We start from the raw sequence: 23,226 nt of genomic DNA, 5'->3' as shown, positions 1-23,226 counted from the left end.
TATCAACACCTCATTCCTCTTTATTGCTGAATAATATAGTCCATTTTAAGGACATAACACATTTTGTTTATTCATTCATCAGTTGATGAACATTTGGGTTATTTTCACTTTGATTACTATGAATAATGCTGCTATTTACATCTGTGTACAAATTTTTGTGTGAACACATTTTTATTTCTCTTGGGTAGATTCCTAAGAATGGAATTGCTAGGTCATATGGTAACTTTATTTACTGATTTTTATGGTAATTTTACATTTGACATTTTGAAAAACTGCCAAAGTGTTTTCCAACATTACTGCACTATTTTACATTCCTACTAACAATGTATGAGGGTTCAAATTTCTCCTTCACATCCTCACCAACACTTGTTATTGTCTGTGTTTTTTATTATAGCCATCCTAGTTGGAGTGAAGTAGTATCTCATTGTGGATTTGATTCCCTTTACCCTTATGACTCATAATTTTGAGCATGTTTCCATGTACATATTTCTTGCGGATCAGCTGAAAATTTTTTAGAGAATTCCATTTTATCTTTAGTGCTTTGGAGTGTATTATTTGTATGGCTTTTTATTGGTTCCTCCAGGTGTTCCATTATATATCCATAAATTATCACAGTCGACTGGTATCATTATTTTAAAGTTTGATGAAGTATAGAAACCTTACCTTTTTTGTCCCTTTTCCTCCCCAATTATAATTGGTTTAACTATTTCCTCTACACATATTTAAAACCATATCACATATTGTTATCATTTTGCTTCAATTGTTACACATAACTTAGAAAACTCAGGAAGAGGATAGTCTACTATATTTACTCATATTTTTACTTGTTGTTTTCTTTCCCGCTTCCTGATATTCCAAAGTTTCTTTTATCATCCCCTTTCCATTTAGAGAATGCACTTTAGCCATTTGTTTTTTGTTTTAGGTTAGGTCTGCTAGCAATGAATTCTCTTTGTTTTCCTTCATTTGAGAGTATCTTGATCTTCTTTTCTGAAGGTATTTTCTCAGCATATGGAACTCTGGGTAGATCATTCTTTTCTTTCAGCATTTGAAAAATGTTATGCCACTTCCTTCTGGCCTTCATGATTTCTCACAAGAAATCTGCTGCCATTTGAAATGGTGCTCCTGTATAGGTGATATATAATTTCTCTCTATTTGCTTTCAAGAGTTTTTCGTTGTCTTTAGATTACAGAAGTTTGATTATGATGCATCTTGGAATGAATTTCTTTGGATTTACTGTGTTTGCGGTCATTTTTCTTGAATACATAGGTTAATATCATTCATGAAATTGGGAAATTTTCAGTCCTTATTCTGTTGAATACTTGTTCATACGCATATTCTTTCTCCTCTTCTGGAACTCCAATGACATGAATATCAGAGCTTTATTTTATTGTCCACAGGTCCATGAGGCTCTGTTATTTTTTGTCCAATCTATTTTCTCTCTGTTGTTAAGATTGGGTTAATTTCCAATGTTCTATCTTCAAGTTCACTGCTTCACACCTCTCTCATCTGCATTCTTTCATTGAGCCCATGCCGGGAGATTATTTTGATTACTATATTTTTCAGTTCTAAAATTTCTTTTTTCTTCTTCTTTATATCTTCTACTTCTTCCTAAGAGTTTTTGTCTGATTTGTTTCAAGTACGTCATACTCGAACACTGACACTTTTTTTTTAAATGATGGTTGTCTTTAAATCCTTTTTCAGATAATTCAAATATCTGTTTCTTCTTAAGGTTGGCATCTGTTAATGTGTTTTTTCCTCATTCATCCTGGTTCTTGATATGATGAATGAATTTCAATTTTGTCTTAGACATTTTCTGTATTAATACTTTGTATATTATTTAAATCTTCTTTTTCAGCAGGCCTCCACTGACACCAGGTAGGTTTGGAAGTCCAAGCTCCCATTCAAACTACACACACACTGGAGAAAGTGAGGTATGCCTCATTACTGCTAGGTGAGGATGGAAGTCCAGACTCCCTAGGTGCGTTCTATTGACATGATGGGGGACAGATTGTGGAGAAGGCATCTCATTACCTCTGGATAGTGCTGAAAATATAGTCTTGGAGACTTGGGTCTCCTTGGATACCACCCCAATGGAAAGAGACACGGGTATCTTATTATCAGTGAATGAGGATGGAAATCTAGGCTCCACACTTGGCTTTTGCTGATAAGACCAGGAGAGATTTGCTATGTTTTTGTTTTTCTGTTATGTGTGAGCAGGGCAGTTATTATCAAAAAAGGTCTCTTTCTTGCTAGACTAATCCTTTCCTTATCCTTTGGCTTAAAAAAAAAAAACACGGGTTTTTTTCTTGGGACTTTATTTTTGGCCATGCCTGTGGGTGTTTCTGAGTTGCAAGCTTCTCCAGCACCCAATTCAGGATACAAGGGAGGCAAAAAGAAAACCCGGGGAACTCACCATTGTTTCATTTCTCAAGTTCCAAAGTCCTCCAATGGTTTGCCTTCTCCTTTCCAGATTTTAAAGTCTCCTTGTTTGTTTTATGTTAAAAAAAATAGGTAGAAGGAATAGGGGAAATGTGCCTACATCATCTTGTCCAGAATCAAAAGTCTCCCCTTTCGCTTTTTTTTAATGTGGCCACTAGAAAATTTAAAATTGCATCTGTGACACATCATGTTTCCATCAGACAGCTTCTGTTGACCTTAGCTTCCTTGCTTGCAAATGAAAGGATTAGAAGAGAAGCTCTCCAAAGTCAGTCCTTTTCACCTCGAAAATCCCATGATTCTAAGGATTATTTTTGGCTTCTGTATATAACGCAAAATAATGTTGATAATACTGCTATTCTTTCCACTTACCTACATTATAGCTATCAGAAATGAAATAGTCCTGAGAAGCCCTTCAAATACCTCAAAATAGAGCTAAAGGATAATTGAAGGTTATTATTATTTTAAGAATGAATGCCAATATGTTAAAATTTCCATAGGAAGTAATTGGTAAGCAAGAATTTCTCCAAAGGAGCTTATTGCAGGTGCTAATCAGCTTACTTTTTTTTTTTTTTTTTACAGTTTTTGCTGAAAGGAGAATTAATTACCTCAATAGCCTCACTTCTCCATATACCTAAATAATGCATCCCCCCACTCTGGAGAATAAACTAAATTTGATAGAGAAAGGCTTAATGGATAGCTAAAAATAGCACTGTAATCTCCTTGAAATAACTCCCAGTACTCCCTCTCCCTCCTTTTAGAAAGACTTTCCTTTTCTGAAACTGTTAATGAATGGTTCTTGTTTCCTTGTGATTCTCTCCCTCATCCTATCCTCCCACATATTTTGAAAGACTATTAAAGTGCATTTCCTTCCAATATTCATGATAAGTAATCTTGAAACCCACTGGATCCTTCACAGAACAATACCAGTAACTTGGCCATGAAATCTTGATTTTCTGAGAGCCTTATTTAAAAATTAAGACACAGTGCCTTTCAGCTTTGGTACAAGATGAAAAGTTCTCTCCCCATCACACAAAGTTCCCCAGTGGTCCAGTTGTCTTTCATCCTAACTGCTTCCATTGCAATATGTGTTTCTCCATTACTCGACAAAAAGGGCCTTTCTGAGAGTCATTGTTAACTTCCTTCCCCCAAATTCAGTGTCTATTCACCTCCTGTCCATTGATTATCAGGACTCCTCAACATGTTCTCTTCCTTTGTTTCATAGCATAATGCTCTTTTCTGATTCTCCTGAATATTTCTTGTTTCTTCACTTGGCTCTCTGTCCTTCTCTTTCATAATCTAATCACATGAATTTTCTGATTCCATGAAATATTCTTAAGCCTGTCTTTCGTTACTCTCTATTTCTTGGGAAGAATATTCATTCTCAGTATCAACAATAGTTTCTCTGCCAATTATTCTCATATTTCTCCTCCTGTCTTCTCAGCTGAACAACAGTCCCAAATCTCCAGTCCTACTTAGCATTTCCATTTGTGTGTCCCCACAACACAACAAACTGGACATGTCTCAAACCAAACACTTCTTGCTCTACAAATGCATTCCCCTCTAACTTCCCTGTCAAGTGGCTCCAAGATTCTTTGCTTCAATGAGTCTCCAAATTTATAGCAAAGAATCTTGGAGCCATTTTAAGAAAGGAACAAAGTTTCAGTAATACTCAATATATACCGATAACAAAAGATGAACACAAGTCACATTTAACCTCTGCAATTACAAGAGGTGCTTAAAATGTTTACCATCAACGTAATTTTAATACAGTTTTTTCTTTCTTAAATTGCATATATATTTTTTTGGCACCCTCTGTGTGTGTCATGTACATACATACACAGGATGTGGAGTACAGCATAGGGAATATAGTCAATGGTATTGTAACAGCTATATACGATGCCAGAGGTAATAGATTGGGGGGTTATCACATTGTTAGGGGTGTAAATGTCTAACTATTATATTGCTTTGTACACCTGAAACTAACTGAAAAAAACACATACACAAAAAATGAGTCTTCAGCTTGAAAACTTGAGTCATTTCTGATTAAACACTCCTTTTATACCAGCTATAGAATCAGGCACCAAATATAGCATGCTTTCCCCTACTAATGGGAATGCAGTGGAGGGGGAAAAGCCTTGGAGCTAATTAGACCTGTGTTTAAATTTAGCTAAGATATTTACCATACCTTTGCATGAAGTTGGATATATTAGGTTGGTGCAAAAGTAATTGCGCTTTTTGCAATTTACCTTTAAATCGCAATTACTTTTGCACCAATTTAATATTATGTGACGTCTATGAGTTTCAGTGTTTTCACATAAAGAAGGATGGAAACATTTATATGAAGTTGATGTGACAATTAAATGAGACAACTAAGTGAGATCATTTGATAATTGCACTTTAAATGTATGTCATACAAGGTAGGACAATGAAGTTTGCGAACTCATCCTAGAAAAAGTGCTACACACCTCATTGCTGAATATCACTATGGTCAACTTCGAAGTACCCTTTGGGAAGCTATGCACGTCGATGCCAGCACCTACTCCACCCTTCAAAATAATTTTAGAACTTTTTCTAGAATGGCCATCAGAGCTGTCGTCGTATTACCCTTGATGTCCTGAATGTCATCAAAACGTCTCCTTTCAATATTTCCTTTATCTTCGGGTGAAGAAAGAAGTCATTGGGGGCCAGATCAGGTGAGTAGGGAGGGTGTTCCAATACAGTTATTTCTTTACTGGCTCAAACTCCCTCACAGACAGTGTCGTATGAGTTGGTGGATTGCCGTGATGCAAGAGCCACGAATCGTTGGTGGACAGTCCAGGTCGTCTAACTTTTTCATGCAGCCTTTTCAGCCCTTCCAAATGCTAAACTTGGTTAACTGTTTGTCCATTTGGTACAAATTCATAATGTACAATCCCTCTGATGTAAAAAAAAAAAAAAAAAAGTTAACCAACATCGTTGCAACAAGTCTGCGAACTTGATTGTCAGACCTTGTACAGTAGAAGCAAAAAAAACGTTCATTGCTACTTGGATCCCTTCTCTTCCTAGCTGTTCCTTTCTCTGAGTTACCGCTGCCACACTCCATTCAAGTCTCAGTCTAATGTACTCAAAATACCACAAATACAGCCGCCGTTCTTTATGTCAATGCATCCTGCTTTCTTCACATGGACCTGCTTCCCTAATTAACACTGGCAATGCCACAGGACCCCTCCACTCCAGGTTCACTGCCTTTCTTTAGCATATTAAATGGAAACATCTTTGATTATCTTACGGTTTTTGAAATTTCCCTTTTCCCTTCGCCTGACCCAAACTATTTTTCTCCATTTCCACTTTCTTCTCAACCTGCATCTTCTGTCCTAGTCCTCCAGGCTGCCCCTCATCTCTTTCTCAAGGCCACATTGGTTTCTTTCCCCCAAATGTTAACATCCTCCCGTCTCTAATTCCACACCTCCGAATCACAAATCAGACCTACGTCTTTTATAGGTCTTTGCCTCAACTCTCCAGCCTCCCAGACCTCCCTCCAGCTCTTCTTGCCAGCCACCATGATTACCTAGTAGCATTCTGAATTGTGTTTAATTGCTAACGTGCTAGATGAGTGCTTATAATTCCTTGGGTTTCACCTACCAGAAATATTGCAAAGCCAAGTCTGGCTACTGACATTAGTTTTACTTTTTTTTTTTTCCCTAGTAAACATCTTTCAACATCATTTATAATCCTCATTTCATTTATAAAAGTGTTATTTTACCAAAAAAAAAAATAGAATGGCACAATGTTAAGATAAAAAAGCATAAGTTGAATAAATTTAGATTTGTTAAAATAAACATTCTGACGTGGACCAGAAGAAACTATGAGGGAAATTCTTGGACAGGTATATGGGAACCTCCACAATTGTTGCTATAGACCTACTATTTCTATAACATGGGCAGTTGGGGCTTGGAAAGTCTCTACTATGAACCAAGTGGTTTAACTATGTGTTTGTGTCTGTGTGTATGAGACAGGCATTAGTGTGCCATTCTGAAGATAGCAGAGCCCAGGCATATGAAGCTTGGAACTCGCTCCAAAAATCCACAACCCAATAACCATAATAAATTACATCAGTCATACCTAATTTGAAGGACATTCTATAAAATACCTGACCATTACTTCTAAAAATAGGTAAGGTTATAAAAAATAAGGAAAGAGTGAGAAAGTGTTACAAATCACACATGACAACTAAATGCAATGCAGTGTCTAGTACGAGATCCTGGGGCAGAAAACATACATAAATGTGACACTGGTGGTATCAAGTCTGCAGTTTAGTCGACATTAACACACCAACATTGATTTCTTTCATTTGACAAATGTGCCATAGTAGTGTGAGGAAAGAGTGCAGGAAAATGAAGCTGGTTGAGGAGTACATGGGAACCCCTTGTACTGCCTGTGTAACTTTCCTATAAATTTAAAATTATTCCATATAAAAAGTTTAATTGATATATTGAGAAGAGATTCCATTGGCAAAATCCTTTGGACACTTTGGGTTAAACATTGCCCAACTGAGTTTCTCAATTCCTGTAATTATCCGAGTTTGTGAGATACCTAATATGCATTGTGAGTCTAACAAAGGGGATATAGGATGTTACGCTTCCCAACATATTTGGCCAGAAACCTTGTGTTTCTTCAAGCAGCAGCTTTCCAGAAAAATGCTGACATAGAGAAGGTTTTTCCCAGCGTGTCACAGACTTCTACCCAATATCTAACCATGTTCAAATTTTAATCAGCAACTTTGGCTGAGGAGAAAAAGATGCCATGAACACGGGCAGAAGACCTAAAACGAGGGGATGCTATGCTAAATGAGACACTCAGCATTGCAGTTGTATTTAACAGTCTGCTTCAATTGACCACACTTAACAGGATGAATGTAAAAGGATAAATATATAGCCTACTTTCAGTTAGACAAAGAAAGAAAATCAACCATGTAAATACAGGATGACGAACCAAATGCCCTTACGTGCCCATCACGTTCCAGTGCGCAGCTTTGTGTCTTGAGTTCATAGGTAGAATTAGAATTGTCATGCTTAGTGAAGAGGATCTAAATAGGAAAGGAAAGGCCGTTTCTGCAGATTTGTTTTGTTCAGTTCTACGAGTATGTGTCATATCATAAAAGGTCCTCAATGAGCTATTCCCAGAGGAGAAGGAACAGGATGGTGAGCGTCTTGGAAACCATGTCATATCAAGAAGTGCTTTCAAAACCAGAAATGTCACCCTGAAGAACATACAGCTTAAAGGCATTTGACAGTGGCCCTTACATGTGCAAGGATACAAGGAAAATCAAACCTATTCAGTGTAACTTTGGAAGTCAGAAGAAGGACCTCAGGAAACAAGAGGTGGCATATTTCAGTTCAACACCATCTTTGTAAGCATTAAACTGCCTCACAATGGAATGGACAGCCTTGAAGCAAAGTGAGCTAGATATCCATCTGCCCAGGTTGCTGCCAGGGTGACTTCTACATTGCACCTAATAAATGACTTCTACGTAGCCTTCTAGTTCTAAGACCTGTAAATCCATGAAACCACAGGGAAGGGAAAAAATTAAGAGGCACTGAGAAAACTAGCAAACTATTGAAAACACTCCCTAAGGTATCTTACACCCACTCTACCTCTCTTCTAACCAGCATCCCTGAAATAATACACAGGAACTGCCTGAACAAATGCTGGCATTTAGCCAAAGAAGCAGGGCCAGAATGCCATCCCTAAGTGTGTATCTAATAGACTTCTAATGGTGTAATTTAAGTTACAGCAGAGGACAGGGAATTGATCAATCTATCTAGACCAAATATTATTACTCAAAAAAAATTTTAGTGAAACAAACAAGCTGATTTTTTAAAATCCACTGTTTTTCCCTCCAGTGGAAATAATTGGCTTATAAAAAGACTATGTGGATAAGTTCAAAGCCTGCGTCAAGTTTGCTCCCAAGATGAGCCAGAACTAACATGAGGTGAGCAATTGAGGCATCTATGACACAAAAGTCGAGGCAACATAGTCAGGGTCCTATACCATAGGCTCAGCCCCTGAGAGTGAGTGTCACTTTAAGAGTTGTATCAGAGGTGCCTGCCTACCTCACCCTACACCCAGATCTGTGATTGGTCAGGCCATCAAAGCCCTTTCATGACACCACCTCAGATTCCCTTGGTAACTGTCACATAGCTACCTACTGGTGATAGGATCTGTTTGGTCAAGAAGCTGAAGAGAATGAGACTTAAGGCTACATCTTCTCCCAATCCAGGGTAAGATAGAAGCCTGCCCATTACACGGCAATGGCTGGGGCCCCAGAGTGGAAAAGGGCAGAGCCTAATCCAAGAGATCTCGGGTCTGGCAGGAATGGCAGGGGCGGCATACGTGGGAGAGGCAGGGGCTGGAGAGGTTCCTCCAGCCACCTGGAGCCTAGGGCCTCCGGGCCCCGAGAACCACCTCTCTGCTTTAAATTAAAGAGCAGTGTGATTGGTGTGGTGATTGGTCGTGGCGGGTCAAAGATAAAAGAGATCCAAGGTATGACAAAGACCAAAATACGGATCACAACAGGTGATTCTGAAGCAGAGGTGAAAATTTTTGGCCGCAAGGACATGAAAGCAAAGGCCAAAGCAGCTATAGAAAGTCTTGTTAAAAAACAAGAAGAAAGTTACAATTCAGAATCCAGTGTTGATAATGCTGCATCCCAATCCTCTGTTGAAAGAGACTTAAGCGCAGATAACGTTCGAGAACTTCGGCCATTGATAGATTGGGATCACGTTAAGGCAGAAGTTGCGGAGTGGGAGAAAAAAAAATGGGTAGATTTACCACCAATTAAGAAAAACTTTTACATAGAATCCCAAGCAACAAGCTCACTGTCTCAAGAACAGGTAGACAGTTGGAGAAAGGACAATTTCAATATAGTATGCGATGACTTGAAGGATGGTGCAAAACGCTCAATCCCCAAACCGATTCGTGAATTCCAAGAGCCTTTTCAGCACTATCCTGAAGTGATGAAAAACATAGCAAAAGCAGGATTTCAAAAGCCAACGCCAATTCAATCACAGGCGTGGCCAATTGTTTTACAAGGAATAGATCTGATAGGAGTCGCACAAACTGGAACAGGCAAAACATTGTCTTATTTATTACCTGGGTTTATTCATCTCAATTCTCAACCAATATCTAGAGAACAAAGGAATGGACCTGGCATGCTAGTCCTTACGCCCACTAGAGAATTAGCTCTTCAGGTGGAAGCTGAATGTTCTAAGTATTCATACAAGGATCTGAAAACGATTTGTATCTATGGTGGTGGAGATAGAGAAAGACAAATAAAAGAGATTGCCAAAGGTGTAGACATCGTTATCGCAACTCCCGGACGACTGAATGACCTGCAAATGAATAAGTTCGTCAATCTAAGAAGCATAACCTACGTAGTCTTAGATGAGGCTGATAAAATGCTGGATTTGGGGTTCGAATGTCAGATAATGAAGATTTTATTAGATGTGCGCCCAGACCGGCAGACTGTTATGACAAGTGCAACTTGGCCAGAAACCATTCGTCACCTTGCACAATCTTATTTGAAAGAGCCTATGATTGTTTACGTTGGTACTCTGGATCTAGCTGCCGTAAATACAGTGAAGCAAAATATAATTGTTACCACAGAAGAAGAAAAACGATCTCTTCTAGAAGAATTCCTACAGAGCATGCTGCCCAAAGACAAAGTCGTCGTGTTTGTCAGCAGAAAAATTGTTGCTGATGACTTATCCAGTGACTTAAGCATCCAAGGCATACCTGTACAATCACTGCATAGCAACAGAGAACAGAGTGATCGCGAGCAAGCGTTAGAAGACTTTAAAAGTGGACGTGTGAAAATATTGATTGCTACTGATTTAGCATCCCGAGGTCTCGATGTGGATGATGTCACACACATATATAATTATGACTTCCCACGGAATATTGAAGAATATGTACACAGAGTAGGGCGTACTGGAAGGGCAGGGAAGACCGGCATAGCTATTTCCCTTGTGACTCAAAATGATTGGAAGATTGCCCCGGAATTAATTAAAATTCTGGAAAGAGCAAATCAAAGTGTCCCAGAAGATCTTGTAACGATGATTGAACAACACAAGTTAGGCAAACAAAAAAAGTACACAGGAAAAAACTCCAAAAACTCTCAAGGAAGACCCAAGTAGTCTGGTTGATGTCTACATTGAAAAGTTGTACCTGGGTACTAGAAGATTCAAGACATGTTTAAGATATGCAGTATTCAAGATACATAAGGAAGTATTGGAAACATACCAGCAGTTTAAAGACATGTGACCGATTCTTAATACCACTAAGCTTTCAATATTGGGTATGTTCCTTAATAAAATCAAATGTTTTGAAAACGAGAGAGTGAGAGATTATGTGGGGAAGAAATAAATATGTGTTGGTTAAAGTTTAGTTTGTAGTATAGCGTGCCATGTCCTTCTGTGTCTTCCCTGAAAGACTTGTAGAAGACAACAGTGGGGCTTTCCTTGCTTTAACATAGTTGTACCGAATTGAAACATAGATTTCATCAAGCTATCCCCGTCAAAATACTGTTTTCACCCAGTGAGGCACAACAAATTTCCCCAAAATTCCTCCACTATCATTCCCTGATTTTTTTTACGTCATAAGAAGATAACAGCTAAATCTAAAGGACCCAAAATTCTCTTTTGTTTTCCACATAAATGTGACTAACAGAGCACATGTGTCTGGCTCAGTGGGAATCGGATACTCATTCAAACTCTTACTAACCATTGATTCCACATTGGAGGGAGGTCACTTGACTTTAGAAACCTCACTTTCTTCACTAGTAATTTGGGATGGTTGGGAAGGGGAAGCAGTAGAGAGAAAGGGAGAGAGAGAGGTGAGGGAAACTAGTGAGGATGACTTCAAAAGATAGCCAGGCTTTCTAATGTGCAAAGTTCAAAAAGCCTGGTTATCTTAGACCAGGACTAGTTACATGGTGGGTGAAGGTGTTCTACTCCTATAGCTATAATTCACACACCTGTCAGTACAAGAAGTCTGGTGTGAAAGGCCTCCGTGTTCCCAGGCAACTTGCAAGTCTGAAAGCCTTTGGGATTTTTCAACCGTCAGGAACAGGTAATTGGTGAGGTGTCAGGACCCCACCCAAGCAGGCTATGGTTCAGGAGGGGATTTTGTTGCCAATGGAACTGTGGAATGTTCATGAGAGGAAACAGGATGAAAGCTTGTTGTGTACACTGTTTCAACATGAGGTGGGGCTTACGTGACGCAGAGTCCATGTGGTACACTTGACATTACGCCGATGACAGCAAGGCTGATTCCAGCCCCAGGGGAAAGTGGGTCAAGGTTGCTGGTAAAATTCATGCCAGGATCAGGCCTTGTGGAGGAGCCAACTTTTGGTGAGTGAGGTAGGTGTGTCTGGCAAATCAGGAACTGACACCCACTCACAGACAGGCCCAACAGTCATCATTGCTGTATAACTGCACCCGTGCAATAAGGTGGAGTAGTGTACGGATCATGAGCAAGGCTATATTATATAGATTGAAATGCGAGTTTCAGGTCTTCTCCTTACTAATTGTATGACACCGGGCAAGTTACCTAACTAAGCCTCGGTTTCCTCTGTTGTAAAATGGGGTTACAATGCTATTTATCTCCTAGGGTGGTTGTGAAAGTAAAATGAGACAGGTCACATCAAGTGCACATAATACCACGTCAGTAAATGTTAGCTACCCTTACCGCTGCTTTATTCAATTCATCCTTCCAACTCTGGGCACTGATTTTGTCACTCAGGCTTTGATCTAGGTGGAAAGATGGAGTGTTTTCCAGTCAAGTCTTTTCAACACAGTACCCTGTGATGTAAGGCCTTGCTACTTAGTAAGGTCTGCAAACCAAAGCATCACCTGGGAACTTGTTCAAAAGGCAGAAGCTCGGCCTCCATCTTTGTCCTCCTGGATCAGAATCTGCATTTTCATAAGAGCCACCGGATAATTTCTACGCACATTAGAATTTAAGAAGACTTGTATAATGGATTACCTTATGATTTGGATTCTGCTTTCACCAATTATTGCCCGCATAAACTAGTTCAAGTTACTTAACTTCTCTGAGTATATTTCCCCATTTGTAAAAATAGAACAACTGCTATGTGTTATCACTGTGAAGAGTATATGAAATAACATATGTTAAAGTTCTTACCAGTGCTCTAGCCGTGTATAGGCAGTGCAGCCTCTGATTACTAGGGGGTAATAATGACAAGTAATTTTCAGGGCTCCAGATGTGGTCGGCTCTCGCTAGGCCTTGGCTTTATAGGCCCTCACTATGATCCTAAAACACATAGAGCTTTAGTGAATTAAAGTAAATAATTCCTGTCTTTTTCCAGCTTGATTGAGGCATTGAGACAAATAAAATTGTATATATTCAAGGTAAGCAATGTGATGATTTGATATACATGTAAACTGGAAATGATTACCACAGTCTAGTTAGTTAACACATCCATCACCTCCCATAGTTAATACATATCCCAAAGCAGACACTTTTTCTGTAAGGACCACATAGTGATTATTTTTGGCTTTGTGGGCCCCACGGTCTCAGTCATGACTACTCACCGCTGCCCTCTTACTGAGACAACAGCTATAGACAGTATGTAAATAAAAGCACATGGCAATCTTCTCCCAAAATGTACAAAACAGGTGGTGTGACACAGTATAAGGAATAAAAAGAAATTTGGGGCAGAACTTAGCGTTCATTCTAAGCCCTCCCCTCAAGGTCTTTGGGGGACTTAGGAAGGAAGCAGACATGACCACAGTATTGGCTGTGTCTTGGAACTGAGACGTATGTGTTGAGGAAGGGGACACATCTTTCCGGTGAGCTGAGTATTGCTTCTCCATGACCAGCAAGGTTGTGTTTGGGAGTGGGTCTATTCCTGGAGCAATGTCTCTTCATTCTGTGTCACCTCATGCCTAGAGCCTTCCTGGCCCTAGTCTACTCTTCCAAACTTGCCAAAGAGTCACATCATATTCCTCAGAAACAATCTTTTAACAACACGGCTCTTGCATTAGCAAGGGAGTGGATTGTGATAAATTGTGTGTTTCCAGGTGGCAGGCTTGCTGGGCCTCTAGCTTTGAGCCGGGAAGGACGAGGGCACAACAGAGACCAGAGGGCCCTAGGACGATGGACCCAGCTGTAGAGTTACGTGTCTTAAGCTTTAGTATGTTTGTGTTCAGAAAACAGTGATAGGGATGTAAGGTACAGCATAGAGAGTAATCATAACGTTGCAACAACTACACGTAGTTCCAGGTGGGTACTAGACTAATTGCGGGATCGCAGCAAAAATTATATAAATGTTAACCACTATGCTGTGCAAGTGAAACAATATGAAATAATACTGAATGTCCACTGTGACTGAGAAAAATAAACAATTAAGAAGAAAAGACTCAGACTACCATTGTATCCAGAAGATTCGGGCAGTGGGTGGGCTCTTGACAGCAGGAATCGCTGGGCTACAGTTTCCTTTCCCGGGGACTTGAGTGAGATTGAGGCAGAGCCTGAGCAAATGGAAAGACCAGGCTCCAGGTCTCCAGGAAAGGAAGCTGGCAAGGGGCTAGGGGACCCAAGCCAAGGTGGAGCAAACCCAGTACTGGAGGTGAAGCCCAGGAATGTGGAATGGGAATGGCAGTAGGAGCCAGGGGGCAGCCTGAGCCCCAGGAGGCTCCTGGTGCCACTCTTAGGCCTGCTGTCATCGCCGGCAGGCTGTAAGGCTTCTATGTCTGCTGTGGGGCATGGGACAATCAAATTAGGACTGGCTGGCACAACGCCCTAGATTTGTACATGCAATCTTAAGTTTTTCGGTATCACTGGATGCTGCAGTTGCTCTACATATTTTAAATGGCATGGCTTTGTGGAGGATGTTGCCTTTGGTGAAACACAGGGAAATACACTTGTGTGAGTGCCTGGTGGGCTTTTGTGGCAGTCAGACTGCTCAGCGAGTTTCTAAAAACCTATTGTACTGTAAAGGCTGGGTGCTCTTGGGATTGTGTATCAGTCAGGGTCCAGTGAGGAGGCAGGAACCTCGTCAGCAACACCAAGTCCTCACTTAACATTGTCAATAACTTCTGCGACTCTAAGCGGAAGAACACATAAGCAAACCAGTTTTACAGTTTGCTAATTGATACAATGAGAATTGTGCTCCTGCAGCATCTCATCAACGTTAGAACGAAACGATGTTATCCTGCTGTACTGGAACAGGGAAAATTACCTAGGAGTAAAGCATTGTTAACAAGCTTTACCATTGCTGACTAAGCCACTAAACAGTGAAAAAGAAAACAGTAAGGAATCACGGAAGGAGAAACTACTGGAAACAACACTCACCTCTGGGCTAGGGAAACAAACAGAAGAGGTTGGAATACTTAAAATTTAGCCCCTCAGAGGAGTGTTTCCATAGAGTTAAACCCCGATCTACGAGGATGGTTGTTTCGGGTGTTTCTGAGGGGAGAGCAATGAAGGGGTCCTACAAGGGTTGAGAAATCTGCAAACTGCATTCAGCTACTGTCACGGGATGGCACTGCCACTGCAGTGGAGGAGTGTGGGTGGAGAAATCGTCCCAGGAAGCAGACAGGAAGGAGCAACTCCTTCCTCCTTCCTCTAGCCCTGCAGGCCCCTCTAGAGCCTCACAGGGCTCCAGCCAGCAAATCAGAAATGTGAATCCACATCACAAAGCAGCCCAGGGAAGAGGGGGCAGGTAGGAGTTGAGAGAGAGAGAATTGATAACCCACAGTACTTTCCTGCTTTTCTGGGACCGGCTCTGTGGCTTTGTCGGCTCATCTGTCCACTGAGGTGACAAATGACTCAGGATAACCTTCCGAATTACTCTATCATACTTCCTCCCCAGCACCTGTAGGGTGATCCACAGAAAATCCCGTGGTGGGCTCTCAGGAAGCACTGTGCATTGCCATGACCAACAAGATGAAATCAGGGCTCTAGAGCTTTCTGATCCCGGAGACGGAAATGAATGCCACATTTTTCTACTATTATCTTTTTATAGAAAAATCAAATTCATGTTCCTGTATCCCCACACAGGATTGGGCATGAAATGACTAAATGGCGGACTGAGTGTAGCCAGAGCAAATGATTGGTTTTGGTGGCAAAAAAATCAGAGGCAATGATTTCTACTGGGGAGTTCTTTAGAAAAACATACATGCTAGAACATGTTGTGCCTCCTTCAGAAATTCAGGGCAGTCAGAGTGAGAACTCCATTTCACACACTACACCTCAGAGAGAGAAACCATTCGGAGATGTCCATGACATTATTTGTAGGCCATACTTGCAGGTAATACATTGAAAGTGAGCAAACCTTCTTAAAGTACAGAACAGAGTTGGAGCTAATTGGGAATGGCCAGTGTTATGAAACGTTAGACCACTGATGACAGACTGAGAGTCTTGTAGAGTTTAATTATCCCTGTTACAAAGATGAGACCAATGCAAATTGCTATGTTAATAAGCAATGGACATAAAGACTCATAAATTCAAGTGCTAAGAGAAGAAGACTAAGATAGTGCTGGCTAAGATTTTCACGTTGTTTTTTAATGAACAAGTAGAGTTCATGCCAAATAACCATGTGTGTTATTATTAGTGTTCACACATTTACTTTTGTCAATTAACTGTTTTGTAAATCAGCTATTGTTAATTGCAGTCCATTATTCTTCACCTCATCCTCTGCCTTTCAACACATATAGCTTATCCATTGAAAAGTGAGCCTACAAATTCAGAAAAATTCTTCTCAACCCCAGACTGTGTGTGGTTAAATCTAGATCTATTTTTTCCTACTATGCTGTAATTACAGTTCTTAGTATGGACCGACTTCCTCGATTCTACTCGGCTCTGCGTCATGATTTTTCTGACCAATCATTATTGCCCATCCCTTCTGGCTTTATTACCTGACTGATCCTTTTCGGACCACAGCTCTGTTTGATTGTACCCTCTGACCTGTGACAACAGGGAAGAAGTACATTCCCAACCCAGTTGGATCCCTGCCCCAACTAAGGTCAGACGGGTGGTATCAGGCATTTCTTAGGTCATCCCTCTGTAATCTCAGCATAAGCTCAAGGAAAAGTACCTCCATGCTTTGTTCTGGTACCAATGGCAGTTACAGTTACTGCTCCTGAAGGATTCAACCGAGTAATAGTCGCCCCCTGCAGAACAATATGTAAATTATGTATATTCAGTATTGATCTGCCGTACATCATACTACATTGCATCAGTGATATGTGTGGTTGCATGTCAAGTTGGGGGAGAAGCAAAAGCCTCTAATTCCTTAGGTATTAGGGCATTCCTATTCAACTTGTGTTCCTGTATTCCACTAAAACTTGGGTGTTTTTTTCACGACCACAAGAAAAGACTCTCACTGGAATTGTTAAGAGCACAAATGATGTCAGAAATGCAAAATGTGATTTCCAAGGGAAGCAGCAATGTAGAGACCAGTGTAATAATTGCACATTTGGTCTGCAATGGGAAGTGTCATTCTTGAAATGAAAAACAAAAGATTATACACCATCAATTGGTTAGCTGGACTGTCAGGATTGCCTGCAAAGGTTAGGAATTACTGGTTTAGATCTCTCCATGGGAGAAAAATGGAAACTATAGAAGGGTACATAGATTAGATATAATAAGCATTTTTTACTTGATGACATGTTGTTGCAAAGGAAAACTTTTGGATGGAAAGACGGGGAATTAAGTGTCCAGAAGAGTATGATTTTCTCTGCTTCTTGACAATGTTAGCTGATAGGCAGCGATGGGAACTAGGGCAGACTGGATTTCTGAAGTCTGCTGGGTGAGCAGAGAGCTCGTGTACAAAAGCAAAGTGACAGGCTGCTTGAAATCTCAAGGTCAAGACCGCCAAGGAATATGAGACGATGTGAATCCATGTTGCAAATACAGTGCTTATCATTTAAGAAGCAGGGGACCAAATTAGGTTTTCCTTTCTTCATAGAGGAACACAGGTAAAATTATGAAAATTTTATCATTTTTAGCTAAACTGTACACATGCCGGGTAGGATGACGTTAAGTCTTACTCATCTGTTTTATGGAGAGGCAGCACACCTTGCCACTCAGATTTCAGGGTGAATTATTTCAATAACCCATCCACCGAAAAGCCATTAGGCTGACTCTGTGCTTAGATTTGTGCTAGAGAAAGTTATGCTCTTTGTCCAAGGAGACCTTTTCAACTATATATTGTGGGGCTGTGGCACCCATGTAGCTGAAGACCTTTGCAATTCTTAGTTCACGTTTTCCTAACTGGGTGAAATATTTGAGTACCATATGTACCCATTACTTTTACTTCATGGGGGGGGCACATGTGGCTTAGAAGTTAGTGTACGTTGCCCAGTGGGAAACACATGTAGCTATAGGATCACACTATCACCACAGGCAGGGACCTGCTGATTTCTTCTCGGTGCCCAGCCTGATCAACTGGTCCAGGGGCCTACAGGGTCTAATTGAGAAGGATTACTTATTGGGGCTCTGCTTTGTGGTGTTTCTCACATGTTGGTAAGGGGAGGCAGCACGCGGACACCATGTATCTGCAATCTCTGACCTAAAGAAGAGCATCTAACTGAACAGTTTGATAAAAAGCTGGCTGCTGAAACTTTTTAGGTTCTGTTCTATAAGGGGCAACTATTCCTTGGTTCCTTCACACCTCATAGTATCCAGACAACAACACAGTAGGGTAGTTGGAAAATAAGCCTACTGTGTTGTTCTCTGGCTATTATGGGACACGAAGGAACCATCGATATCTTGAACACGAAAATGTATATACTATTCATTGAACAATCCTACTTAGTGCTGTAATGGCCCCCAAATTTTTAACCTTGTTGCAAAGGAGGTAATCAAAAGACAATGACCAAAATATATATATTTTTTTATTAAATTTATTGGGGTGACAATTGTTAGTAAAATTACATAGATTTCAGGTGTACAATTCTGTATTACATCATCTATAAATCCCATTGTGTATTCATCACCCAGAGTCAGTTCTCCTTCCATCACCATATATTTAATCCCCCTTACCCTCATCTCCCACCCCCCACCCTCCACCCCCCTTACCCTCTGGCAACCACCAAACCATTGTCTGTGTCTATGAGTTTCTGTTTCTCATTTGTTTGTCTTGTTCTTTTGTTGCTTTTGGTTTATATACCACATATCAGTGAAATCACATGGTTCTCTGCTTTTTCTATCTGACTTATTTCGCTCAGCCATTACACTCTCAAGATCCATCCATATTGTCACAAATGTTCCTATATCATCTTTTCTTACCGCCGGATAGTATTCCATTGTGTATATATACCACAACTTCTTCATCCATTCATCTATCGAAGGACAATGACCAAAATATTTTAAAGGAAGCAAGAAGTGGGTTGTGCTGGAATAAGTTTGTACATGACAGTGAGAAGTTAAACTGTCAAATACCTCATGGGGATTTGATATTTTCAAAACTTTGGTTTCATTGAGACCTGTAGTCTACTGAAAAAATTAAAGCAGGAATACTGTTCAATATTTCCGTCTGTATAATACAATCTAATTCATTTATGAAAATGCAAAGGAGCATCTAGCCAAGAGGATAGCAGAGGTTTTTCCTCTGAGGCTTACTTCATCAATGCTCTGTCTTCATGGAGTTTCTTTCATTAATTAGACTGCGTATCCTGATGAAATGAGGCCATTATCCAGCCTTGTCTTTCCTTGAGAAGGAAGAGTTGTTTTCTTGTTGGAGAGACATTGATCTTGTTTATATTTGTATTTCCGACATGTGTGTTGTGTGTCAGAAAATCATCCAGCATAGGAAATAGGAAGACATTAAAAGTTCGTGTTTAAAACCCTAGTGAGGACAGAATTTCGCACAGTAAACCTTATTGTTCCTCCCTGAATTTATTTTCCCAGAAGTAACTCTAATCTTGGAGTATTAGTAAGTGTGTATAAAACCAGAAATGCTCTGGATATGAGACACTAAAGATTGCCAGCTGAAATCTTCATGTCAGAAGGAAGTAGGCCCCAAAGGCCGTGTTTTCTTGAATTCAGGGACATTTTCCTGGTTAAGGGGATTAAATGGTAAGTTATGACAAACATGCACTAATTCTGACTTGTCTAATTTGCTGGTCTCTCTGTTTCGAGCCCCATGCCTGTATGTCGAGCAGCCAATAAACTGTCTTCTCCATCTGAATATTATCTAGTGCAAAGTTTGTATACTGTTCTCTGGAAGGACATCTTTCTCCATAAAACTTTTGGGCATCGCCAATTGTTCTGATACTGTTTTACCCTGCCTTTTATTGTAGATTAATTTTGAAACATATATTTTAAATCCAGATAGCTGCCACTTCGAGATGACCCTAGCATGTATTTTTCTTCATAATTTTCACGGCTGGAATGAACTAATACTGTTTCTGTCTACTGCAGAAACATTTTATCCTTGTAGCATTTTTTAAGCCAACATCTGGTGTATATGCTGTACAGTTCAGTCACTCTGTTTTTCTTCTCCATAGGTTTTCCCTTGCTATTTGGAGAGAGTATTGTCCATTTTACTGTCGGCCTGTTCTTTTTCCTGTGGTACAGAATGTCTTGTGCCGCATTCATAGAAGCATTTTTTGCTCACATGGCTATATACTAAAGCACACACTCTAGAGCATGCTAAAATATACACAGAAGCAAATGTGTTTTTTTGTTTTGGCTTGGTTTGTGTTGTAATGGATGTCACCTGTGTCCCTCACCATTTCGTGTAACTTGCCAGTAACCACATTTATTGGTCTGAGGGATCTCTCTGGTCTTCAGAGTCTTATTTGCCCATGTGTGGCAGGTCATAAAGAGTGTCATGAAATTATTCGCTCCCCAACTCTAGTCCTCAGCTATTCCCCACCACATTCACTCCTGGGCTGGGGCTGATAATTCTCAGTTGCCCATTCTGTACTGGCTCCCAGATCTTCCCGGAGGCCTCAAGCTCCAATTTCTTACAGGGTTGACCTGCTGGTTCATCGTACTCTTTATTGGCTACCTTCTCCCTGCCCCGCCCCACTCGTTTCTCCTTCCCTCCCAAATAAACTACCTGCCCTCAAACCTTATTGCAGATTCTGCTTCTGGGGGAGACCAAACTAAAACATGTGTACATATCTTTCTAATTTTCACAGTAACATTTTCTTAGTGCTAAATATTCCTTTACTTGCTGTTGTATCACATTTTCTTTTTTTAAGTTTTGTTAATCATTGTTTTTCAGTTAGAGTTGACATTCAGTATTATTTTATATTAATTTCACGTGTACAGCATAGTGGTTAGACATTTACATAATTTACACAGTGATCCCCCCAATTAGTCTAGTACCCACCTGGCGCTATACAGTTGAAAAAGTTGCAACAGTTATATATTATATCACATTTTTTTCTGATACTCCTGGGAAGCCAAATTTTAGACCAGGCCCTGTCAGATAAAGTGATGCTTCTCTGATATTTCCTATCCATCCTTCCAAGGATGTGAGTACGGAGGAGGGAAGAGGGTAGGTAAGCGTGTATGAGCAACTGTGCGCTTGTGTGTATGTGTTCAAGGTATGTGAATGGGTGAATATATGTGTGTGTCTGTGTTTACATATGTCATGTGTCATGTGTCAATATGGTGAGGGTAAAAGATAGGGAAGTCATATTTAAAAAGTAGTTAAAAATTTGAATGTTTTATATTGTATTCACTATTGCTGCTTAAAATTTCAAGAGTGGAACAGTGGTAGATGTCTGACCAACGTGCTGTACATCTGAAGGTGAAGTAGAATAATACTGAATGTCAACTCTAATTTCAATATATGTTTTCACATGAGGGAGAGTACAGCATAGGGAAGATAATCAATGGTATTGTAACAGCTCTATACGATGTGTGAGGGGTAGTAGCTTGAGGGAGGAGGGTTATCACTTTGTGAGGGGTGTAAATGTCTAACTATTACATTGCTTTGTACACCAGAAACTAATAAAAAATAAGAATGGAAAGGGGATGTAACTACTTTTAATATTTTATCTTGTTTGGTTTAAGGACAATTAGTAGTGAAAAGGACAGTAAAAATATCTCATTTGTGTTATTAAATTATATGTAGAGCATCTGTAGAAATAGGGTTGAAGATTGCCCTATAATGTCTCTAACTGTTGTGCAGGTAGGTAAGCACAGAGAAAATCACTTTGTTTTTTGTGCTCCCCTGTAGGAAAGTAGGATTATGCCCTAAAGTCTGCTCAGACAGGTGTTTTTGGATTGTGTATGTATGCAGTGGGTGGGGTGGGTGCAGAGGATATGTGTACATCACAAAGCAAAGTCATCTTGCTCTCATGTTCAGATGCGTGTTTCATTTCCTGCTACTCTCCTTAGCACCAAATATAACAATGATTTACTTTGTGTGCTGTTGTTTTCCCCTGGTGTCCTGGGAAGAATGAGGTGCTCTCATCTTCTTAGAGGTACCTACAGAGGACTGGAAGACATATGGAATAAGGAAGTGTTAGCAAAATATGATCATGCTCTAGACTATCATCACCCGAACTGAAAAATTGATACGAATTGCATGAATTATCTTTTGAGAGTTGGTTGTAGAGGTTTTTTTTAAATAATTGTTTTATGTTTCAGTTACAGTTGACATACAATATTATATTAGTTTCAGGTGTACCACGTAGTGGTTAGACATTTACATAACTTATGAAGTGATCATCCTGATAAATCTAGTACCCAGCGAAGAAGTATCAGTATCAGGATTTTAGTTAATGCATGCTGTTTTTTGAATAGAAAAAAAACAACGGTTACACTTTAAGAATAAGACAAAAGATCAACGGAAGAGAAGCCTCGAATAAATTCTTGTCTGATGATTCACATCATGGTCCTGTGAAATACCTAAGCTCTTCACTCAACCTTTAGATGGAGTTTCTGTTTGTACATCATTCTTTTAAATACACAATGGTGCCAATATGATTTGTTGATGAAACCAGGAATGGGAAACTGAGATGGGGCAATTGGGATGGAGGATATTGTATAGTGTTGGGACACCCTGGGAGCAGCAAATCCCACCATGCAGCCAGCTGGGCCAGAGGGATGTGTCTTGGATTTATAGTGCTGGGGATCACCCGCTAAAATTTTTAAATGATAATATGGCATTTGTCTGCCAGCAGCTGCCAAAACTTTATAAATTCCATCTAATCTGTGTAACTTCAACAAGAAGGTGACTAGGGAGGACGTGGTAGAAATGATTCCAACGTACTATAAATTGTGAGCTTTGCACTTGGTCTTGCCAATGGATTATGCTGCTCATACATATATTATGGCATAAATTCAAAACATGTCCAGTGTCAATATTGAATGTCTGGTTAAAATTACTAATATTAGAAGAACTATCAGCAAATGAAAAAGTCAGCACCTCTGGTTATTATCACTTCAAATATGTGAGTGACAGCTCTGCATTCAAATTCATGAGAACATTCTTTTTTTTTCCTGCTGGAGATTTATCTCTTTATAGAGACACATCTGTAGCAGCTACCTGCTTTACCCTTTCTGTAGTCAACTGTATTCATTTCTCATGTGCTAGTAGGCCCTCATATTTTAATATTCTCAGAGCACTTCCTCGTTGGAAAGAAATAACCTGGAAATTAAGCCCAGTGTCATACATCATTTGAGTTTTGCTGAGAGACTACTTGGGGCTTTGGTAGTAGTACAAGGACTTCTGGAAGGAAAGAGAAAGCAGTGGCCTTGTGGGTCTGGAGAACTAAACGGCATATCCCCAAGGGAGTTAACACCATCCCTACCCACAGT

General features: G+C 40.0%; 1 protein-coding gene across 1 annotated transcript; it reads left to right on the top strand.

The window, feature by feature from the left end:
- The first annotated feature begins 8,729 nt into the window (after nucleotides 1-8,729).
- Nucleotides 8,730-10,613, top strand: LOC109436196 (putative ATP-dependent RNA helicase DDX53). Its single transcript, XM_019714581.3, has one exon. It carries the CDS (start codon nucleotides 8,730-8,732, stop codon nucleotides 10,611-10,613), a length of 1,884 nt encoding a protein of 627 aa, XP_019570140.3.
- The last annotated feature ends 12,613 nt before the right edge of the window (nucleotides 10,614-23,226 follow it).

This window comes from Rhinolophus sinicus, chromosome 18 (assembly GCF_057876585.1).
Source record: "Rhinolophus sinicus isolate RSI-liver-muscle chromosome 18, RSI-T2T, whole genome shotgun sequence".
NCBI classification, from domain to species: Eukaryota; Metazoa; Chordata; class Mammalia; order Chiroptera; family Rhinolophidae; genus Rhinolophus; species Rhinolophus sinicus.
This window is presented reverse-complemented; position numbering and strand designations above follow the sequence as displayed.

Excerpts from the sequence above, each read along its gene's own strand:
- LOC109436196 (XM_019714581.3), top strand. The coding sequence starts at position 8,730 with ATGGCTGGGGCCCCAGAGTGGAAAAGGGCAGAGCCTAATCCAAGAGAT.